Raw genomic sequence first — 24,109 nt, forward strand, 5'->3', positions numbered from 1 at the left:
ATCTATAACCTGATTTATACAATGTAATGACATCTATCTACTGAGCTAGAAAGTTGCGTGAAGCCATAATTGCAATAGCACATAATGAAATATGGACGGCTACAAGGAAATATCCTCTTTCAATTTATACTGGTTGATGACCTATCCATCTGTCAATATATTCTTAAAAATTCCCAGCGAAACATATCTGGGCAATTTAAAATTTTATCATGCATAAAATTCGGCTACAGAGGTGTATTAAACACTTTTGTTTTCATGAACATTTACTATGAATTAGAATTTTTATGCTGTTTTATACTACTTGCGACCATGTTGCTTTGATACGCTAAACAGTTTGTTTTGTTTTGTATTAAGGCGCAAAAAACAACTGGGGCCATGGGCGCCCAAGACAAAACTATAGAGCACGAACACAGAGAGTTCATCGACTATACGTGAGTCCCAATGGACAGACTAGGGGACAGCAAAATGACGGCCAAAGATGTTGGAGACAACAATAGGGTCCACGATGACGTCAGCGTCAGGGGAATGGATCTTGGTCCCAGAGAGCCGTTGGAGGTTGTCCAACACGACAGAGGAAGATGTTGAACTGTTAAAAGAACTAGGGAATGAAATCCAGCTAGCCCTTTGCTATCCTGAAGAATGCGACGACACTTTGCTCGCATCTGTTTGTAATGAATGCAGTCTGCCATCGTAGGATGACGGTTAAGAACGCGGAGAGCACGTCTCCATGCGTGAATTGCGTTGCAGCGTTCTCCATGCGTGAATTGCGTTGCAGCGTGCCTCAGTCCACCAAGGGACTGGGACACGACGTGATAAAGAGTAAATGCGAGGAATGGAACATCCTGCAGCAGTAAGGATAATGTTTGAGAGTCATCACAAGTGGGGAAACTTGTTCTTCGACGGTCGGCAGGGAGTAGTAAAGCTGCCAGTCAGCATTAGCAAGCTGCCATTTGGGTATGCACACAGATGGGGTGTCAGCAAACGGATAGCAAACGGGGAATAGTCACTCGAGTAGGTATCAGAAGGAACAGACCACTCAAGACGATGGGCAAGCTGGGCAGTGCAGAAGGATAGGCCCAAATGGGAATAGGTGTACGAGGAGTCGGAAAGGGAAGTGGGTTCTCCAGTGTTAAGGCAGAGGAGGTTAAGTTGGTTGAGAAGGTCAGCCAAGAGGGCACCTCTCCGACAGGTCCTGGGAGAACCCCAAAGGAGATGATGCGCATTAAAGTCTCCGAGTAGCAAAAATGTGGGAAGCAGCTGCCCACTAAGTTGAAGGAAATCTGCCCTGGTGAAAGCGAATGATGGAGGGACATAAATGGTACAGAGGAAAAAAGTAATGTGGGGGAAGAAAAGGCGAACTGCCACAGATTGATGATTGGTAGTCAGCGAGATGGGTTGACTGTGAATGTCATCCTCTATGAGCAGCATGACGCCCCATGAGAGGGAATGCCGACATCAGGGGGAAGGTCAAAACAAATCGGAAAAAAATGTAAAAGCTCCAAGCAGTCGTGAGGGCGCAATTTCGTTTCCTGCAGGCAGAGTACAAGGGGACGCTGCGACGTTAGAAGCAGCCGTAAATCTTCTTTGTGGGACCTAAGGCCGCGAGCGTTCCATTGGAGGAGAGTCATGATGAAGAGATTTATGTTTTAGTTCTTGAACAGTTTATTTATTTCTGACGTACATGGACGTAAGACTTTCCAGTTCCTGGAGTGAATTTCGGAGACAACAATGTCTGTTTTTAACCTACAGTGGATCGCGACGGAAGTGACATAATTTGCATTAATTTATCGTTGTTATGCCGACAGTCATAGTGTTGTGCGACAGTCATATTTCGTGACTATAGTGTTATGATCTTCAGTTTTTTATTTGGTCAAGCCAGGCGAACACGTTTTATGCACTAGCCTGTTTCGCACAACTGAGGTGACAGTCTGACCCTTTCCGTATGCATGGCAAAGGAATTCCTTGACTCCAAGACCAGGTTGACTTACTGGAGTCTTCTGTTTCCGGGCCAAACCTGGTGCCCACCGGGTATCTTTCGAATAAATAGGGCGTCGGTTTAGCTATCTGAACAATGACCCAAGACTACGGGAACAATAATCCAACTAACTTCAGAATGAACGTAAAAGAAATCCAGATCCACTTTTAATGTAAAAAGGGACAGTTCATTCTTGAAATGCCGACCGGTGTGGCCAAGCGGTTCTAGGCGCTTCAGTCTGGGACCGCGCGACCGCTACGGTCGCAGGTTCGAATCCTGCCTCGAACACGGATGTGTGTGATGTCCTTAGGTTAGTTAGGTTTAAGTAGTTCTAAGTTCTAGGGGACTGATGACCTCAGATGTTAAGTCCCGTAGTGCTCCGAGCCATTTTGAACCATGCTTGAAGTTATGCGACTGGTCTATGTTGAATTATCAGTAGTGCGTAGCCGGAGACCTGCGCACATAATTCAGCTTTTCGAAACAATCCCCGCCTCACTATTTTAATCCTAGTCAATTCAGCGGACTGTTCAGTAGTTATTCTGAACAACAGGTACTAGTCATAACAATGTGTGTGAATCGCACCTTCTAAACTAAACTTTGCTCCTCATGAACCGGCCTTCACAGGGACTTTCTAGGAATGGCATAGCTCTTGACAGTCGCCTGGTAGCGAGAGCTCGTTTAACAAGAACATCTAGCTGACGCCTACTGCTGTGGTGGAGTACTCTTACGGCAAAACGCGCTCACCTGAGACAGCCTTGCCGGGAAGTGACGTCACCAAGTGCCGCAGCCGCCTGGCACCTTCACTTCAGCTATCCGTCGACTGCCTGTTTAAACGAACATTGTTTTGCAGTAGTTGGATTCGTGAGGCACTAAGTGCAACTCTGCAGCCTGTCAATAAATGTCAATGCGCTTACCCCTTCGATTACCACCTCTTCAACTTTGGCGCTTTGCATGTGAGTCACGATGATTACTCATACAAATAGTTTTTCATGCTGCTTTTAACTAAACAACAGCTTCTCCGTTGGCCTGACGATGTTGAATGGACATCATTCCAGATCTTCCTGCCACAGAAAGAATCGCTGGTCTCTGGCAATGAACCACATACATCCGCGTCAGAATCAAGAACGCTAAACACTACAGCACGGAGGTGATCCAGTGAGCTGACAAGAACGCAGATGCATTTGTGACTGTGCCTAACTACGAAAATAATCTAATTGCAGTTTGCCCAGAGACTGTTACTGTTTAACATGAGTGATTCTTAGATCTTTTGAAACTGTGCTATGTGAGTTGCTCATGTAGCGAAATGAGAGTCATGCTAAAATATCGTACCAGACAAAAAAAACACATACATTTTCTTGGAATACCATCTCTGTGGCCGACGTTGCCTTGTTCTTGACATGGAAAACTTGACCTCGATTGTAAATAGCTGGTTTAAAATGCCACTGTGAACATGGTGTTCAAAAGCGGCGTTAGGCTAATTACAATAGTAGATATGGCTACCTTCGTTTACCAACAACAAAAGGGAATGAAAGTTATGCTATTTTAGCGCACTCCCATCGCATATCGAATGAAAGTGATGAAAGTTAAAACAAAGATTTCGGACAAGCGTATGTTTGCTCACGAGTTGCTAAAAAGGGAACAGCTCTCTATCGTAACATCCCCCAGTGTTTCAATCGTGGCCTTGAAAGAAAATAGTAAATATGAATAGAGGCATTTTAGCATATGAGAGAGAGAGAGAGAGAGAGAGAGAGAGAGAGAGAGAGAGAGAGAGAGAATGAACTGTCTTATGGCGGTGTTCATTACAAAAACGTAGCGAATTTAGCTATTCATTTCTAGTAGACTAATATTTGCAATATAATTATTCCAGTATGTGTTGTTGTGAGCGAACAAAAGTAAGTCACCTCAATGCACAGCACAGACGGTAAAAGAAATCTCCGGGAATACAATGAAGCTACGATATAGGATACTTCTTAAGCTGCATGAGGTTGCGACGATTAAGTTAAATGCTTCGTGGTCTGCTTGGCAGTGCACGAAAGGTTGCTAGTTAGAAATTGAATCTGAGAGACGATTTAACTGGGAACAATCCCCGCAACTGTTACGTGCGCTAGAGATTGATACCACCGCTAGAAATGGCCACAACGGGCGCGGACGGCATAGGGAGCGCCTCACACCGCCCAAGCATAAATATGGGACGAGGTCAGCTCGTCAACCAGTCTCAGGGACACCTGATGACGCCGAGTTACAACGTCGAAATATCGTGTTGGGAAGGCGCGGACCACCGGCAGTACATCCGATTCTACGAGATGACAACAAATCGCCGGGAAAGTCTTAGAAATTATCTCGGGTCCTTATCTTACCTGCACGTCTCACGAATTTCCGTTTACGCTTCTAGATTGATCTAGACGTTTCGGGCTCTGGCACCGCGTAAATTTAATACTTGGGACTGTTTAATGTGAGTGACAGTTACATTCGATAGGTGTGAGGCTTATCGCGAGAGAACGGAAATAACAGTTACAGTAACAGAACTGAAAAAATCTGAGCATCAGCAACAATTCCGTTTTTGTCTTATCAAAAGAATATATTCCACGAACTGAACTGCAGAACAACAAAACACGCTACAATGACTACCGAAATCTCTCAGAGTTGAATGTCAATAGTTTACGTTCCGGCAGTTTCAAGTTTCCTTACCAGTCGATAGGAACAGAGATGATGTGCAATTTCAAACGTACAAATTGATTTCTTGATGAAAATATCAATGTTAAAAACTAGCATTTACCTGGAAAGTGCTCATTTTAATGCTTTCACCTGAAGGTCGAAATAGTCTACGAAAGAATGTGGCTTCTTGAGCAATGCACCTTGTCGCGGCCTGATGGAAGGGGAAGAAAAAGGAGACAGCTAATGCTAAATCAGATACTACATTCACTCAATGATAATTTCTGTTGGTTCACGTCCTTGGCAACAGTACTTACTTCCTCTGAGCAGCCACTCCTGCTGATAACTGTTCAACTACTGCCCACATTCCGCGAGGCCTTGCTGTGAAGTTTGCGACAGAGAATAAATCTAGGCATCTGGAATTAGACGACACTACCTCTCTTCTCCATTTGCTTGACAAATTCTGTTGAAAAAAATTTCAGCACCCACCAGAATTCGTCCACCTACATCTGCTTTGGGCACCGCTGCATTGGCCTGTGTTACCAAGTAAATAGTATTTTACCCTTCACAAATATGCTACAACGACAATAAATGTGTCCCTATGTGGCACTACTGACGCTGTTCAAGACACACAACAGACAGGAATCGAGGACTTAGAGAAATCAGGAATAAGCTGTGTATAACCGCTTTAAACAGGCCCGTCTCCGGTGCGTCGCATTTAACTAAAAACTCGACTCTGTTGTCAGGTCCAACTGGACAATACTGGCTGAGAAAAGAGAGCGAACACACGCGTTCAGAAGTAATACTCAGGACGCGCAACCTACTTCTTATGCATCCGTTGGGCTTGCGATCACTATATACCTATACAATGACTGATAAGTTAACAGCGAATATTGTTCTGTTTATACATATATTCTGTCTCTCTGAACATATTTTGTTAGAGACAAAATGGGTCTATGTGATTTCACCCAACTAACTTGTAAGAGGGTCTTTATAACCAGGTGTGATGCACTGATTCATTTACTGATTTCGAACAAAATATTAGCGGTGAACGTTTCTAAATGGAAAACGATATTTTAGAAACGAATCGGGAAATTCAATTTTATTCGACCTACACCATTTCACGCGGAGCAGATGACTTAATTATAGGCAACACACACTGCATATGCAGGTAGTAGTGTTCGTAAACTCAGTCACGTCATCACATAAAAAAAATACGCCTAGCGACGTCGGGGCGCGTTAGTGAACATTTCGGTTCTGAAAAATATCTGTTTCCCATAATGTGACCTGGAAATCCTATTTAAAGGCTTTGAAACACACTGCTTATGACTGTAGAAGCACGTTTGTATATAAGTATATGTATAAATCTGTCTGAAGGACTGCTATAAATTATTTCAATATTTAACCTCTATTCAGTGAACGGATAACAATTACGTTGTCACACACACTTTCGACACGTTGCTGGCCCTGTGGAGCAAACAGGGCCGTAGGATGAAATGTATTCCCTAACTGGTTAATTATTCAAATAAATTTACAGCGGATTCCAAAAAGTTACAGAAATCAATTGTAAGCTACAGAACTTGCTATTGGTCCATAAACGCAAGTTGTCATGACCAAAAGAATACACTAGTGGTGCACCTTTTGGTAGTACGAACTGAACAGTGACGTTGCTCTCGCCCCTATTTTCGCCCGACGGGATGTGTTTTCCATTGGGAGTCTCGTGTGGCGTTGACGTGAAGAGTGTCCATTTCACCGCTCTGAAGATAATTAACGTTAGCGGATTAAAATCGATGTTGCCTGTGACAAGAATGCATCATAATGTTATCGAGGATTACGTGAAGCCTGCGGCGAGAATGTATTACACTGTACGACGACTGCCTGTTGGGTCAAGGTGTTTCGTGCGAGTCGGAGTGAGACTGCGGATTTCCATCGCACAGATTATCCGCCCATTCCTCATGATCAGATTGACATCGTAAGTCGACTTATTTTTGTTCACCATCGATGGACTGTCAAGGAATTATCGTTGAGGTTGGTCTCTGTAAGTCATCGAACGCCTTGGTAGATATGGACAGGATGTCTTAACACGAGGAAAATTGCGTCCCGTTGGGTTTCACATCGACTCACCGACGTACAGAAATGACACCGGTATGCAATGACTGGCTTCACCTGCATGGATACCGCAACGAAGGAGACATTTCTGCAGCGTATCGTCGCCACTGATGAGATGGGGGCACGATCCTATGAACCTGAATTAAAGCGTCATTCGAATGAACGACATCACCTAGCTTAGGCACGCCCACAGAAACTGCAGCAGGAACCTACTCGGGTGAAGCTTATGCCGACAGTGGCGTATGACTAAGAGTGTGCTGTTCTTACGCTGTGTCCGAGGGGCAGGTCATTAAAAATGACAACTATTGCCTATTTCTGGAGTGACATCTGCATCCTGATGTAGCATCTGTAGGCCGTGCAGTAGAGCACTATGTCACTGTCACCAACAGATACCGCCTTGCCAACAGTCCCCAAAGGCTTCCTGACAGTTTGCAAAAGGTAATAACACTGCGGTTGATTACACTGAAGTTATGTAATGCAATTGTACTTGCACCTTTATTAAATATTGCGTTCTATAAATGTTGCCAGTACAGTTTCTCGCAGTCAGTCTCCGCGCATAAATGGTCTAAGACAATATTTGTGAGCTATAGCAGTTTCCCGAATTCGAACAGTTCGTCCACACATGGAGCACCCTCTTCTTCAACATGACAATGCCAGACAACACACGAGCTCTACGGCATCTGCAACAATCCGACGCCTTGGTTTCATTGTCATCGCTCATCCTCCATATAGTTACGAATTGGCCCAATCCGATTTTATCCTATTACAGGAACTTACAGAAAACCTACGAGGACTTCACTTCGATAGTGATGAAGTGGTGCAAGCAGAGGTGAGGCTGTGGCTCCGTCAACGAAGTCTAACATTCTGTAGTGATGGTATCAACAAATGTCTCTCGTTGGGAGAAATGCGCGTAACGGCAGGGTGACTTTATTGAGAAATAAACAGGTGAACACGAAGAGTAGAAATATAGAATGTTAGTAAGGTTTGTTTTATTTAAAAAGCCTTGACAGTTTTTACATAACCAATTCAGAAGCACTACTTTTCAGCAGGCCCTCGTATGTAGCTGCACGTCTCATTTAAAAATCAATAATTATTTCAAAGGTAAAGTGTAAACTGGCTTCTATAGCTTGCATCTTTCGAAACGAAGGTCGCTTTTTCACGCTCTTTCTTTATCGTCCTGTTAATTTCAATCTGTGCGACCAAAGCTACGCATGAGGCTTCCACGGAGTTATTTCCTCGTACTGCTCAGCGTCCTTGGAGAACATCGATTTCACGGTAGTGTATATCTCGTTCGGTATTTTTCCTCCTTGGAAAGGAAATCTGAATCCAGTCGCCAACGTGTCGTACCCCCTTTCCCGAAGCTGCATTCCGCCCCCTTACAGTAATTAGGTATCTTTAAAGCACATTTCCATCGCATTTTTCAGCGACACACCAATTTCTTCTCCTGGACGTCATTTAAAATGATACCGTAAAAAAAAACATGTACGTTACCGAATTTTCTATTTTCTTTTCTCATGTGTAACGTATTTCCTGGCAGCGCCTGTGGGCTCGTCCTGTTCGATGTGGTCAGTGCTAGAGCGGCGGTATAATATCAGAATGTTTTCAACTTTTGAATGATGGGTTGGTCTTTCCATTATTCTTCTAAATGGGTTGGGTTCGGCGACTATAAAGGCTGGCTTAAGGACTTCGGATTTGCCTCGGTGACTTGTGTTTCCCGACACCTACTGGAAAGAAACTTTTCAAAGTCCTGGCAGAAAATAGCCCAATACCTCACACCACGTACTAGTAGCGACTGCAGAAAATTGTCAATGGATATGTCCGAATTCTGTTCCCGAGGCTAATTGGCCCAAAGGACTGGATGTTGTGAAGCAGGCTGGGGCTAGCGAAATCGAGGATTTTGGTGTTATTGGCCCATAAACGCACGCTGCCACGACTAAAACAACACACAAAAAGCGACTGTACTCGTTGCTGGGGAGTTAACAGTGACGTTGCTCTGTAGCCCCTTTTTAGTTTGATGGAACAATTATTTTTTTTCATGGTGCAGGTGGAATAAAGAAGAACACAACCAATTTGTTTGCACTGGACGAAATTTGTAGTTTTACGTGTAAGGTGTGAACTGTAGCACGAACTTCTTCCAGAAATCACTCTTCCTCTTACGGAGCACAGTCTTAATTACACAGGGCGGTCCACTGATCGTGACCGGGCCAAATATCTCACGAAATAAGCATCAAACGAAAAAACTATAAAGAACGAAACTTGTCTAGCTTGAAGGGTGAAACCAGGTGGCGCTACGGTTGGCCCGCTAGATGGCGCTGCCATAGGTCAAACGGATATCAACTGCGTTTTTTTTAAATAGTAACCCCCATTTTTATTACATATTCGTGTAGTACGTAAAGAAATATGAATGTTTTAGTTGGACCACTTTTTTCGCTTTGGCGAAGTTGGCAACAGACTTTCGAGAAATGTATATATTTTTCAGTGCTCTTGATAGATATGTTTTGGTTCTAGAATTCTCTGTACACAATTTGCACAGTTCTGCAGCATTTTGAGAAGAAAAGAAAACCAGTATTACTCATGGAAATTTTCGTCTCTTAGAAACAAGTTATTTGTCAGTTTGTAAAAAAAATATGTGATCACTATTCCGAATGGCTTCCCAAGAAATCTACAGAAAACCATAGTGACATTTTTTGTGAAAGTTGTGAAATAACTGCAATAATGCTGGACCGATTTTTATCGTAAGGCACAGCCGCACGGTAGAAAAATGACCGTCCACTAAAATCGCGCAAATGTGTACAAGCAACTACATTTGAATTCGTTAACTATAGTACTAAGGTAGTAGAAGGGACATTTACAAAAGAAGAGCCATGCAGATGAAAATTTGTAGCCAACTACTTCGGATAATACCGGCAGTAGTTGAGTTTTAAGTCGATATATGTCATTATACCGGTTAGAAATGTCAAACATACTTTCCGAAGTGCTACCCATCTTGCTGTATCCTGACAACTGCGGCGCCTTGATTTGTAAAGTATGCAACCCGCAATATAAGAATCGTACTTGCTCCGTTTGTGCCTCCACTAGCTTGGAACGTGGCACGTGAACAAAGACTGAATTGGCAAGATTTAATTGAAGCGAAGGAATTGTGTGTGTTTCTGTGAAAATTGAGTACGGTGTTTTTTGGGGGATTCTCTCCCTACTGACTGATGTTTTTGTGACTATCGGTAGAAGCTGTCAGGAGCCAGCTGGGGGTGGTATATGAACTGTTAGCATTGTAGGTGTTTCTCTCCAGTGTTTGGATATTTCAATCTTTCTGAAAGTAGTCAGATATCTGGGAGCCGAAGATCATTAAGTTTATATACGACTAACATAATTGAGACTGAATTAGTTAAGCTTAACCCTTGTGAAATTAGACTCATTGTTAATGCAGTGGATTTACCGAAGTCCGCCAGCAAAACTGTTTCTGAGCAGATCTGCATGAACGTCTCACATATTAGTAATCACGATAATGCGCAACTCACTGCACGTGTACGCGGTGGTACCTTGTCACCTGAGAACTCTTAATTCACACAACTGGCGGTCCATACTAGGTTTTATCGAGCAGAGAAATTTTTGCAGGTAGAGGTTGCAGTTGGCAGTGCTGGGACAGCCCCACTCACGAGAACATGCAGGCGGGGCGTCAGCGTCGCGTGACTGTGAGAGCGTCCTTAACGAGGCAGGTGCCAGGCCACCCGCGCGTGGAACCGCACCGCGTCCTTACCTCGTGCCTTCGTAGTACCGGTCCGACAACAAACTCTGAAGGACATGTCTACCTACACCCACGTCTGCATTGCGGAACCCATCCTAGATGGATGCGGCAAGGGTGCATAATATATCAACGCCATTATCCAACTACTGAAATACGTATGGCATTTGTGAATGCCGGGCGGGTAGAACTGACAGCATGCCATAGTGTTATCATCTCCAATATTGATGAACAATACTCAAGTATCTGTCGAACAAGGGCCTTTTAAGCCACTTCCTTCGTAAATGAGTTACATTTCCTTAATATTCTTCCTATGAATCTTAGTCTGGCATCCGCTTTTCCTACAATTTATTCTATGTGGTCATTTCACTTAGGTCGCTCTGGATAGTTACTAGTAAGTACTTTACGAAGATACTGTTACCAGCAATTTGTCAACAGTGTAGTTATACAGAGTGCATTTCTTTTCCTATGTAAGCGCAATACATTACATTAATTTACATTTAGAGTAAACTACCATAGCCTACACCAATGATCAGTCCTTTGCAGGTCATTCTGTAAATCGATGTCTACTGGCGTTGCTACTGTGTTACAGAGAATACCACCATCTGCGAGCGGTTTTGAAGAGCACCCGATGCTTTAAAACATTTAAATAGGTACATTTTAAACAATAACTGTCCTATCACACCTCCTTGAAGTACTCCGGAAATTGTCTTTACATCTGTATTTTGTTCTGTCCTTAGATATTTGACAATTATACAATATACAAAGTGATTTATGCGACGTTAACAGCACCGTTCGTGATACTTCCTCGAGGAAATCTGCCCTACTTTGAGGCATCTATACAGTACTTAGGCTATGCATTAAGTTCTTTGACACAGCAGAAGAAAAAGAAAAAAAAGGTCTTCCGTCAAAACTTACAAGGCGGCACCCTACAGAAATGTCGGAGTTAATCTTCACAGTAATTGTAACGCAGAAATAGTTCAGAGCACCTCACTAGACGAATTAATGTAACCTAATGATCTCACTTTAAACTGTCAGTAATACAAACTGAATGATTAAACTGAAATTAAAGCGACGCATATTAGGAGTATTTATTAAATCTTGCTGCTCACAGTAAATTAATAAAGCATTTTGTCTTTCGGAAAGCAAGGGAGCGGTTAATCTGTTACTGGTCTGCATACCACACTGCTTTACCAGGCACAGTCCTATTAGAGATGAATACACAACACACCAAGTGAATCACAAAGGAAACACTAGGCAAATTGAAATCTGCGGCAGAAAAAGGTTTTCAAGGACCCGCACTAAAGGATCAAAAAGTTGTCTACCTTGAAATGTTTGGAAGAACTACATTATTGCCTGGGGTGGTTTGAACTGCGGTAGACGTAAAGAATCTCTCGTACAGTGCGTGATACTGACGGATTTTCCTACGTTGTTATTAAACAGCTTCCACGTACTTGAATTTTGAAAACAAACTTTAAGAAAGGCACGATCTTTTGACAAAAATCCCGTGATAGTAATTCGTTTATTTTTGGGAATAAACCGGTCTAGATAGCTCAACATATAAAATCATAGCTTACAATGATTGCCGACTCATTCATTAGTAAGTTACTCAGTTTACTTGAATCACAGAGTATCCAGGATAATGATACAGAGTTTCTAGATAGCTGGGCTGATGGTAGATTAGTCACCTGGATCATGCGCTCGTACCACCGTGAATGTACGTCAACGAATCAGATGGCAATATGTCATCTGATACATCGATTTTTTTATCGTCTCATATCTGATTCACGATTATCTTCCGTGTGTGACATTTTAACTTTTGATCTATAGTTGCACCGGTTTCACTTTTCTGCGTTGCAGATTTCGCGCTTCATCCATGGCCTACTAATATCGGAAATTCTAATCGAGGATTACGCTCACCTAGCTACGGTTATGTCTTTAGCAGGGTTTTCTGCCCACTAAAAGATAATATCACTTAGCCTATGAAAACCTTTATTTAGAAGTGGTCTACCAATCCCACTTCTCCCATAAACGGAACACAGCAAAATGAACAGAGACAAAGGAAATAAGATGCAACTATGCTCTTCTCGAATGAATGTCGTTTTAACCACTTTACCGCTTATATTTATTCTCTGCTTCCAGCCTACGGTTGACGGTAAAAGGTTCACGGTTTACAAGAATTATTATTATTTTTTTGCGTTCAATTGGCGGATGGTGCGAGAAAAGGAAGATTGTCTACACTCCTGTCCATAAATTTCATCGCCTGGAAATTAAACGAGTTGGCAACTGAAGTCTTGAATTCCCCGTCATCTTCAGATATCTGTTTGATGTGCAAAGAAAGGCAGCAGTCGCTGTACACGAGTTAGAGCCTGTTTTGTGGATCGGCGAAGTTCGGCTAAATCTCACATGCACCGGTGAGGGTACACGCGTTGTGGATGAGGATGTCCCGGATGACCATTTCCTGTGCTGTAAATGTTTGATGGCAAGTCAGACGCTTCGCAGTCAACAGCAAATGTGATTTTTTTTAAATCAAATTACATGACATCAACCAACAAACGTCCTTTCCGTCCCAGTAAAAGGGAGTCGTAATTTTCGGCTACAGTAATGAAATTACTTGAATGTTTTTGATTTGGACAAATCTGAATGGCACTAGGGCATGGATTTTTTTTTTTTTGTTCCACATGTCGCGGGTTACACTAACACGGGGAAAAAAAGTTTCTCCGTCCCATAGTGGCCCAAAAACGCTCGTCCTTAGCTCTCCCCGTTGTTCGGTAAGCATCTTCAGCACCCACTTCAACAGCTGTGCGTCTAACGAGACGAAATTCATTACACAGGGCACGAATCATCAATCGTTTATCGTATCGCAATTTGTGATCCACTTGTTGAACGATTTCCTAGGATTTGTACTGGGCCTGGAATTACGCCCTGCATGATGGACATTTGAAGGCCATTTTTAGTCTGGACATCATCGTCTGTACTTACTTTCACTCACTGCCGCAGACCCATACAAATTACTCTCGATTCTGGGTAAGTATTAGGTGCTGTAGATCCTTCTGCACACACGTGGCAACTGGTGGAAGTAACGATCTTCGATGCCGTTATTTGTTTCACTTACGATGGCACTACTACCGAATAATCAAAACCACGTGTTCTACGGCTCCGTAATCAATAAATACATGACGCGTTCGTACAAATTCGTACATTTTTAAGATTTTTTCACATTTCACAGCTGGGAGACTAATGTCAATTCTGTCCAGTGTATTATCAACGTATTTTCTTTCACTGCTCTACGAGATTTTTCGCTAGTGAGTAAAAACCACAGTTAACTGGTGTATTTAGTAAGTATTGATTATTCTTGGCTATACGTGTAAAATATACGATTCTTACAGACGTGAAAGCAATTAAAATGCAAAATCAGTTTCTAAACGTCGTCAAATAATTCATTTTGATTGTTGTGGGCGTTTTCCATGTTTTCATTTTATATTTAAAATTGTTGTCAAATAATTCATTTTGATGGTTGTGGACTTTTTCCAGTTTTTAACTTTTATTTAAAATTATAACCCTAAGGACTGCCTTATGATGACTACTTTGCCGTTTTCATATTTATACAACTAAATCCATGTCGCGTTTGCAAGTATTTAAACTTCTACTCTTAGAAGGAATGAATTACGCTGCTGTACAGCACAACGTTCGTGCCAACAGATTCCCTTGTGTTTCGTGAGGCCATCTTCATACCTTAGTACCCTATGATCATAACTTTTGCTGTTCTCACGGACAGAAAAAAATGGAGCTTCCTACTGTGACTTCATATAATTAGTAACTTGGGTCCAGAACTGTAATTCAGTACAGTTTATTTACCTGAAGACAGTCGTCGCCCTTCAGCAAACTTGCGTTAGAAACCACCGTAACGTGCACATTTTACCAGAATGTGTTCACACTTTATAAAGAAAAAAATAAACAAGTTGATTTGTGGGCCCACACGTATTTCTGGAAGATTCGAAAAACTGCGAAAGACAAATAGCACGCATTTACCGCTAAAAAATTTATACTACGATACGTCAGTATACGTGTGAAAATCAAGGGATTTGGGCAACAGAGTGATACTGGACCCCCCCCCCTTGATACCTTCACTGAAGTGACAGCGTAGCCCGAAGTCTAGGTTACGTTGAAAGGTGATAATTTGCTCCTGATTTGGCGAAGTCACGATTGTTAATGGCAAATAAAGACTGTGGTAACACAGTAACCTGTAGCATAGCCAACTTTGAGGTTCTCGCCACAGTTGAACACGCTTTCAATCATAAAACTAAAACCCTACTTTACACTTAAAACTTATTAGATATCTGATAAGACTTAAGATTATTTTGATGCGTATTATGCACATATAAAATATGTAGACTACGAGAAACGCAAGGAGTGGGCGGTTTCCATTACCTAACTTCTACCGGAATTTGGGCTGGTCGAAGATTTACGAATCTGCTTCCTCCACTCACACTGGGACAGTTCCCACCACCGATAGCTGGTATCAGCGGGAAGCTGGTTACACAGCTGGAAAAACACACACACAACCTGCGCAGGAGAAATAACGCGATTTTGGGGTCCTACGTCTTGTTCCATACCAGCATATAACAGGTTTTTTTTTGTAAAAGACTTCATGCCAAAAAAAACCTTTGATAGGAAATAAGTTAAACAAATCTGATGCTTACTCGCTTTACTGCTTCGGTATTTACTGATTTGCTGCCCGAAAGTAAAATATGTACTGCAAATTTAGAAAAAACTGAGTCAAACAGGGCTGTCAGGTAACACTACCAACATTCCGTGATTACTTTGGAAATCCTAAACGCATACTTTGGTCAACAGGTAATCTGGAAACAATTTTAATTTATGTTAATTTTACTGGTAATTTTAATAGTTGTGTGATAGGTAGAAAACTATCTGTAGAAGGCATTTCACTACCACATGTAGTAACGGTAATATGCCGTAGTCTTGCGTAACGGGAAGTTTGTGTTACTTTCAGTTTTCTCCCAGAACTATTTCGAGGCGCGTTGCCAGCTCAACGCGAGTCGTCACCAAGCAAAACGTGCTTCAGCCACATGCAAGACAACGTTGCACCCAGCAGTAATTACAGCTGCTGCCTGACTGCTCCAGTGTGCCACAAAGCAAGACTCGCTTTCGTAAAGTGAAGTTGGCAGGTGGCTACGACCTCAAAACACAGCTGATACGGCGAGCCACTAAGACGCCGGGAGCCACGCCCACCCAAAACAAGCCTTTAAGAGGTCCCACTTGGATTCGATTTTTTTTTACAATGTATTTAGAAAATGGGCAATGTTTTGTGGTAGAGACTAACTATACATTCTTGTCGAAATCTAATATATAATACTGTGGCTGTTAACGTTTTTTAAAAAAAAAAAAAAAAAAAAAAAAAAAAAAAAAAAAAAAAAAAAAAAAAGAAGTAAGACAGCAATCACACGAACTGCTTGAATGCAAAGTTACTGGTTTGGAACCTCAAACTGCTTTAGGCATGCTTACACACTCACTTGTCAACAACGAAACATGAGGCATTCTATAAAGTAATTGGTCACTTAAAATGAGCCCTTTTGGTTCGCAACTGAGTGACTAGAGAAAATGATGACAGTAGATTAACACTGAATTTTCAATCACAGAAGCATACTGGACGCTTTTATATAAATGCAAGATACGGCAGTCGAGTCTTTATTACCTTAATGATTTCTGTGCATTCTTTAGTAGTTTCTGCATATATATATAATTCGTTTGACCAAGCACAGATCTGTGGCGATTGATTACACAAAATATTTTGAAACATGAATGGTTTGCAACATACTGGCTGCACAACAATGTGAGGTACAACGTATTTAAACTGCAATTCCGGTGTGCAATGGCACGGCATACATCGAAAAATAACATTACAACAAACACCTACTGTAAAGTATTATGCATTTTCAACTTTTGTATAATGACGTTACATCGTAGATGTTTACACATAAATTTTCAACGAATCAGAGCAAATCTATCCGAAACGCTCCGTGCTGAAAAGATCTTTGCTTGGCTGTATGTTTGTTTACCTGACACGTAGTATAGCACAACGAAATCGTTGAGTTCCCTCTCGTAAATATCCACGGCATTGGTCAGTTCATATTCATCCACCACAATAGGAAAGTCGTAATCCATGGTTGCTTTATATCGGTAACACCAAAACCTCAAGTGGCACACTGTAACTTAGCGAAAACGTTACGAACACACACCTCCATAACCTCACGCCTCGCGTTCTGCCTCGGCAACGCCAGCGATAACACGAAGGTCTGGACTGGCAGTGCTGCCAACGTAGTAAATTTGCGTAGTGCCACTGGAGGAGGCAGCGTACTCTGAGCTGGAGTTAGGTCGGGATTGGCAATGGCGCGTGAGTAGTGGGGCGGGGCGACAGGTGACGAGGTGGGGGGATAAGTGTTGGGAAACATCTGTGCAGCCTGCAAAGGCATCCAGACGCAATTCGTTCACAGCGCGGGGTTGCTGTACTACTGTCTACGTGTAAACACGGCAGCATATGGCGGAAATTTGAACTTTTTGTGAATAATGTCTTGCTGACATGCATGAAGCAAAAGACTGATCGGCTACATAATACAGCACGTGTACACATTCCTTCTTTTAACATTTGCATTCTTAAAAAGAAGAGGAATACTAAAATGAAGAATATGAACCTTTAAGAATGAGAAAGAAGAAATGAGTTAGAACGGAGAAGAAATTCTATCTGGGAAGGAAGATTCAGCACCCCTTTAGGCCTTCATCACGCTCAGCGATTGCCACAATTTTCCTACCACGAAGAAAAATTGTTGCATATTTTGGTATACAAAGAACAAACCTACTACTTAACTATTTAATTCAGGTGAAGACTTTCGACATTCTCCAGTTCGTATCACTAAATAAACAGCGACAATTCAAAGAAGCTATATTGGCTTGTTGCTGGGTGAGAAATCAACTCGACCGCAGTAGTCATGAAATAAATAATAACATGCAATATAGTCACTGGCTGCAGTTGCTTTCCATTTCTAACGTAAACGAAAATCTTCAGTGTCTGAGGGACTGGAGTGAGAAGAGTCGAGATACAAGTTCCCTCGTTTTACACCTGTCTCTGTAGTTTCTTTTATTACAGGCTGCTACGTTTTAATATCTTCAGGCAGCCGTAATGGGAGTAGGTCGAATACCGCCTCGCAGCAAGCCTACACTATCAGAGAAGCACATGCATTACGGTCAAACGAAGTTAAGATTTCCTTTCCCCTTTAACGCGAATTTCTTATCGTCTGGATTATGTTTCAGTAGTGCGTATTCAACTCAAATTGATGCTGACCTTTAATTCCTACCATATCAGTTTTGAGGTAGTCACTTTTTTTTTTTTTTTTTTTTAATACACGATTCTGACACACTTGGTCGAAGGGGTCATCGACATATTGTATGCAAATGGCGTTTGTTCCACATACCTGCACAAAAATCACTTGCATCTTTGTTATTTTTAAGGATCTGAAAAAAAGCTATTTTTCGTTTTTATATACTGTGACACACACACACACACACACACACACACACACACACACACACACACACACACACACACACACACACACAGAGAGAGAGAGAGAGAGAGAGAGAGAGAGAGAGAGAGAGAGAAACAGTAATAATGCACCATGGACTAACCCTAAAACATGTGCCCAAAGCGTAACTGAATAAGAAGAAAAATTTTGTCCGTTGATGCTTTCAGTTTACGCTTTTAACATGTTTCACACTATCCATTTCTTGACATTTTCAGTATTCACATACATCACAACATACTCGTGATGCTCTCGTAATTTACGCAGTGTATTTGTCTACCATGCCTGCAGACAGCTTGTATCTTAATATGAAAGTCGCTTTTCCAGTTCCGTTGATGGGGCAGCATCGTCTAACGAACAAAAACATAACCGGCACAGAGCAACCCACCCAGAATTTAAAAAGAGGCAGACACTAAAATTGGAACAGCTGCAAATGCTACAGCATGAACTCGTACCTAAGAGAATTCTCTCCGATTTCAGTACCTACCAAATATGAGGCAATTAAAAAATATTTCACGAGGCAATTAAAAAATATTTCACCAAAAAGCAAATTTTAAAAGTAATGACTAATTTAGCACCACGCGGCATGTAAGTCGCTCGGAAGTAAACCACAGAGCGAGCGCTCACAGTCGTTACCGATTTCTTCGCTTTTATGCCGCAATTTGCTGCTGTCCTTACTGTCCACCGAAGCGTATACGGCGGAGGGAACCAGTTGGGCTGGGGAGAGCAGAGATGCCTGGGAGGGTAGCGACGGCCTGCGCGGTTATGTTGTGAGCCGCGAGGGTGATGGGGAAGAGGTGAGAGGGTGATGGACAGGGGGCTGGGGGTGGGGGGAAGAGGTGAGTGATGACTCTGCCTGTGCTGCCGATGCGGCGCTCCCCTTCGCGGTTCCTACCGCATGTATGCTTTGACATGTAAACCACGGCTACAGGATACAAGCAAGCGACAGTTTCTTTCCTTCGTTAATCGTTCACCACCACCCCTTCCCCTCTCGTCTTAGCTCCTTACACAGTTATATTGTCACTTATATTTAGGAGAATCAAGTAAAAATTTCTAAACAGTAATACGAATAAGCATTTTACTTCTCCTCAGTCTGATTTTAACGTAATCTCCTATTGACGCTCCAAGTCACGCAGTGATAAAGAAATGAGCACTTACTTTTTTTCTTCAAATTAACGTGTCGATTCCGCATTAGAAAATGACAATGTTAGGATGTCGCTATGAACTATTATCTTTCATTTAGTTACCAGAAAGTTGCAGTGGTACAAGGCACCTGCCAGTTGATTGTAACAGAGGAATGTATTCAATTTTACTTACCTCGAACGTAATGGCATTGAAGCATGTAGAAACATGCACACTTAGCATTTGTAAGTGAAAAAAAAAAAAAAAAAACACAATGCCTCAGTGATCGTGATCTTAATTTCAACATGAGAGGGCTCACCATTCCAGTGAATTTTTCTCGCGTGCAGTTGGTACACTCATGTTCAGAAAAAACAGAACGCCTTGGACGGCTACAGACTGGACGTTCGTATTCACAGGACATGCACATTTACCTCTTCAGCGAAAATGATTAGCATTTGATTCGTGTCGGCCCGCGGGTTCAACGTCAACATCGACAACACGGCGCAACACCACGTACCGGTAAAATGTGCCTACGGCTCTCGTTGTGGCTATAAACCGAAGGTAATGGACCAGTGTGACTTGAGCAGATGTGAAGGATGCCTCGCATACGTGTGCTAACTGTACCGTCATATCATTGAGTATGAAAGAGAGCGCATTATTGGCACGAGAGAATGTGATGCATCCATGAGGGAAGATGCTGCTCGTGTGGAATGAAGTGTTTGGGCAGTGCAACGTGTGTGTGCATAGCGGTTCACGGAAAGCCATAGAACACGACGAGATGGGTCAGGTCGCACCACCCAGACCATCCCCCGAGAAGGTCGACATTTCATTCGAATAGCATTGCACGACAGATCTGCGCCCCCTCGGCTCTGGCGCAACGGTGTAACACTGACACATCGTAATTTGTAAGGGGTGACAGTCGGTCGCCGTTTTTTACGGCATGGGTTATTTATGTGTGCGTCGTCCACTTCACCGCCAACCTTTGACGAATGTGCAGAAACGTGCTAGACAGCAATGGTGTATGGAACGTCGTCACTGGGGACAGGAAAGGCATCAGATAGTATTTTCAGACGAATGCAAGATCTGTTTGTCTGAGAATGAGGGCCGCTTTTGCTTCGTCGCAGAGAGGGCGAGCAACATCCCAGTGACTGCATTCACACAAGACATACAGCACTAGCTCAAGGCCTTATGGTGTGAGGGTGCTATTGTGTACAACAACAAATCACAGCTGGTTTATGTCCATGGCAATATGACCAGTGTGGCCTACGTCAATGATATGCTGCGACCCGTAGCATACCCTTTCTGCACGCACAACACCTCAGACGCCACTGCTGGCCTTTGTGGCCGAGCGGTTCTAGGCGGTTCTGTCCGGAAGCGCGCTGCTGCTTTGATCACAGGTTCGAATCCCGCCTCGGGCATGAAAGTGTGTGATGTCCTTAGCTTAGTTAGGCATAAGTAGTTCTAAGTCTAAGGGACTGATGACCTCAGACGTTAAGTCCCATAATGCTTGGAGCCATTTGAACCAGACGCCATTTTTCAGCAAGACCACATGCCTCCTTGGTGTCACAGGATGTCAGACTTTTATCCTCGTCTGCCAGATCACCAAAGTTGTTGCCAATCGGGGTTTTGTGGCATTTGGTGACACGATCGGCGCAGTGCTGTGACGCAGTGCCAATCACCACAAATGAACTTTGGAACCAGGTGAATGCAGCATGGATGCCTGTAAGACAGGACGCCATTCGCGCCTTATACGCGTCGATATCACGCATGGAACAAGTTATGAGGACCCTTGGCGGACCCGTGCTTACTACGGAACAGTACGCGAGCTTAACTGAGGTGGCTGAAATAGTAATCATTTTTGCAGAACCTACTATTGTACATGTCCTGTGAATATGAACGTGTTGTGGCTGTGTTCTCTTGTAATGTTTTGTGGTTCCTAGCTGGACGAGGAGAGGGTGGTATGATGTGAGTGGCTGACTTCCTCTCACTACAACACAAAATGAACACGTGGTTAAAATACACTTTATTACAGGAACCAATTAGATACATCAATTTTGTCCAATCTGAAGTTCTGTGGTCAACAGTAATCAAATAACCTGTACTAATTCTTGAATCTTGTCGATGTCCGTATCACAACTATATGGAATGACTAAAGTCCAGATGGAACGTACTGAGGTACTGAGATTGAGACAGCTCGGTCGGCGGCGGTGACCTATATACTCGCTGTCCAGGGGGCGTTATCGGCGCGTAGGCTGGGGGCGTATCTTGGTCCCTCTTGTCATAGGCGCGCTTAGTTCAGCGTTTGCTGTACAGTGTTTTCTAGTGCCGATCCCTGTGCTGGCGAAGGATTATGGCAGCACAGAACTCTCTAGTCGTTCAAGGTGTTTTGTTTTCTCTGAAGATTAGTGTATTGGTAGAGACATAATTAACGTGGCAGCATGACCTCCTGAATAGTTTTGTTTATGCGTTTTTTTTTAAGTAGTCCTGTCGTTCTCCCTTCACAATAGTCAGCTGGCCTACTGTGCCTTCTAGAAAATACTTTGTTTTCAATTGCCGATCGTCAACGGAAACCGTCCAACGTTGGAGAAGATTTGCAAGAATTCAACGCCATCATTTTTTTAACAGTATAGTAATGGATGGCTTACTTAACAACGTGATTGTACGTCTCTTGTAGACGACCCGCATGAAGAACTGTCTACGAAAATATTGCCGAAGAGCACAGTTTCGTATTCGGCGCTCGGCGATTAAAGATGTATGAAAAAACCGCCGCCGTAAGAATATCCGAAAGAGTTCAGTGCATTTTGCATCACGAACTAAGCGCCAGAATTTTTGCGAGATTACTGTCGCGTTTGTTGAATGCTTACCAAACGAAAACTTTATAACTAAGATAGAAGCAAACACTTGAACCGTTTAAATACAATGTACTTGATTTTGCAGTTCAATTTATTACGGTGAAGGGACGTCGGCCAACGACTCCACGCCAGATACGAAACAGCAGTCAGGGGGTGTGGCTGGTGTCCATGAAGCAAAGAAAAAGTCAGTTTCTTTAACCGAAAAAAATGTCTGGGATGAGCCTACTTATTTGATTACCTGTAACGAGTCACAATAACCGGCAAATAGTATGTAAGTAAAAGACTTCTGACCATATAGAACAAAAAATACAATGAAAGAGCGCTGTTTCGAGACGGGAAAAAAGTATGAGGAAGGGGGGGGGGGAGGGGAGGGCGAGGGAATCTTTTACTGGGAAAATGCAACTGAAAAGAAACGTCACCTTCAAACAAAGATACTCGTGTTTTATGTACACACAGTCCTAACAAACATTGGTTTCGTCTGCTCTGGGACCTCTGTTGCTACACTTATTGCCGTACTAAAGACATTTGTGACAGAAATATTCTAAGCCAAATGAAGTTGCGGCAGCTGCATTTTGATATTCTGATCGACTTGTGTGATATTTATTCAACGGAAAAATGTTGGCCAAAGTTTATTGATCTACTAACAAAGAGTGAGAGGTATGTGTTTTATTTTTTTTAACTAAACAGGTAGTGTTTCATAGCTATGCCCAAATATTTTTACCTGGCAAACACGGTACTATATTTGGTGAAAGACCGACCGCCGCTCTGTTTTTTTATTCTTTTATTAATAATTAAATTGGAAGTTCGTGGAATACAACTGTACGTCTTAGCAGGACTAAAATGAATACAGTGGCGCGGTAGGCATCGCGTGAAGCCGTGTGAAGTTTCACTTCCGAAATTTCAGTAAACTTCGAGCTTTTATTTTGTTACGGGAAAATACTTGGGTCGGAATGTCAATCTAACAATCTGCAGTGTGCTCTGCAATCGCAGTAGATTTGAAATGTCTCCTTTCGCGGGAAGGAATCAAATGTTTGAAGTGATGGATCAGGACGGCTTATCCAAAGCACAAGGTTGGTCCAACAGCAAGAAACACTCAATGCTTACAGCGAAATCAAAGTTTTAATTTTGTAGCCTGTAGTCCGCGCTCTATAAAATATCTCTTGTTTGTCTCCCGCGCACCACGAAAGCGCGCCAGTGGAATATGCCGACGTCACTTCACAAGACAGCACAAAGTGGAACGACTGTATATCTTCTCGTCCTGAGAAGGCAAATGAAGCGCTGCACGGGCTGAAAAATATAGCCGAAAACAGTAAATAAGTGGCTAAGGGAACTTTTTTACGTCAGTCCATTCAGTACAGTAGGATGTTACATATTTGCGATAAATATTTTTCTCTTCAGAGCACAAATCGCAGAAATAACAAGTAGGAAACTTATCAAGCAGTTACCTTTTCACCCTTTCGTGTTCCCAGTTCTCTTGCGAGAACTAGTTTAAACAGTTTTCCATTCACGTAAGTGTGAGAAAAGGTGGAAGTAGTATGCCAGGTAACATAAATACTACCGAACATTGACCACCACACAATTCCTGCATACCTGCTTCGATTTTGTGACAGAACGTGCTAGAAAATATAATGTTCCGAAGGAAGACTTGATTAGAAGATATATCTACTCTTTAAACGCGTATTGACGGACCTTTGTCAATGCTCTACACTGAAACACATGTGAAACTCAGGTCGCCAGCCGATCGAGACTCAATAATTAAAACCTCTGTAGCTGCCCTAACAACTTTCTGGAAAGGTTCACAGGTCCGACAACTGAAATGGAACATGTTCACCGCTAGTAGTTCAATACGCTGCCTTTAGCGGGCTATTAGCAGCAGCCGTTGAGAGTTGCCATAACAAGAAAACAGGAAGAAGTTCACAGTCAATAGGCAGTAACTCTCACAAAAAGAACCAAACTCATTTTTGCACGGAAACATTTAACATTTATTGGCATGAATTAACGCCAGCCCTGTCCGTCAGTTTTATCCAACACTACCTCCAGTCAGCTAATTACTCCAAACGCT

The 24,109-nt window shown here is 42.6% G+C and overlaps 1 protein-coding gene across 10 annotated transcripts in view; it reads right to left on the reverse strand.

The window, feature by feature from the left end:
• LOC124776660 (nuclear receptor coactivator 7) overlaps positions 1–24,109 on the reverse strand; it is a 703,675-nt gene that overhangs the window by 317,121 nt on the left and 362,445 nt on the right. Inside the window, exon 1 of one of the 10 annotated variants that reach the window (XM_047251759.1) lies at positions 16,556–16,751. The exons of the other annotated variants lie outside the window; for them this stretch is intronic. Coding sequence (XP_047107715.1) covers positions 16,556–16,661 — 106 coding nt within the window. The 5' untranslated portion in view covers positions 16,662–16,751. Of the gene's footprint in view, positions 1–16,555; positions 16,752–24,109 lie in introns of those variants that run through there. 10 annotated transcript variants of the gene reach the window in all.

This window comes from Schistocerca piceifrons, chromosome 2, assembly GCF_021461385.2.
Source record: "Schistocerca piceifrons isolate TAMUIC-IGC-003096 chromosome 2, iqSchPice1.1, whole genome shotgun sequence".
In the NCBI taxonomy this organism is placed as follows: domain Eukaryota; kingdom Metazoa; phylum Arthropoda; class Insecta; order Orthoptera; family Acrididae; genus Schistocerca; species Schistocerca piceifrons.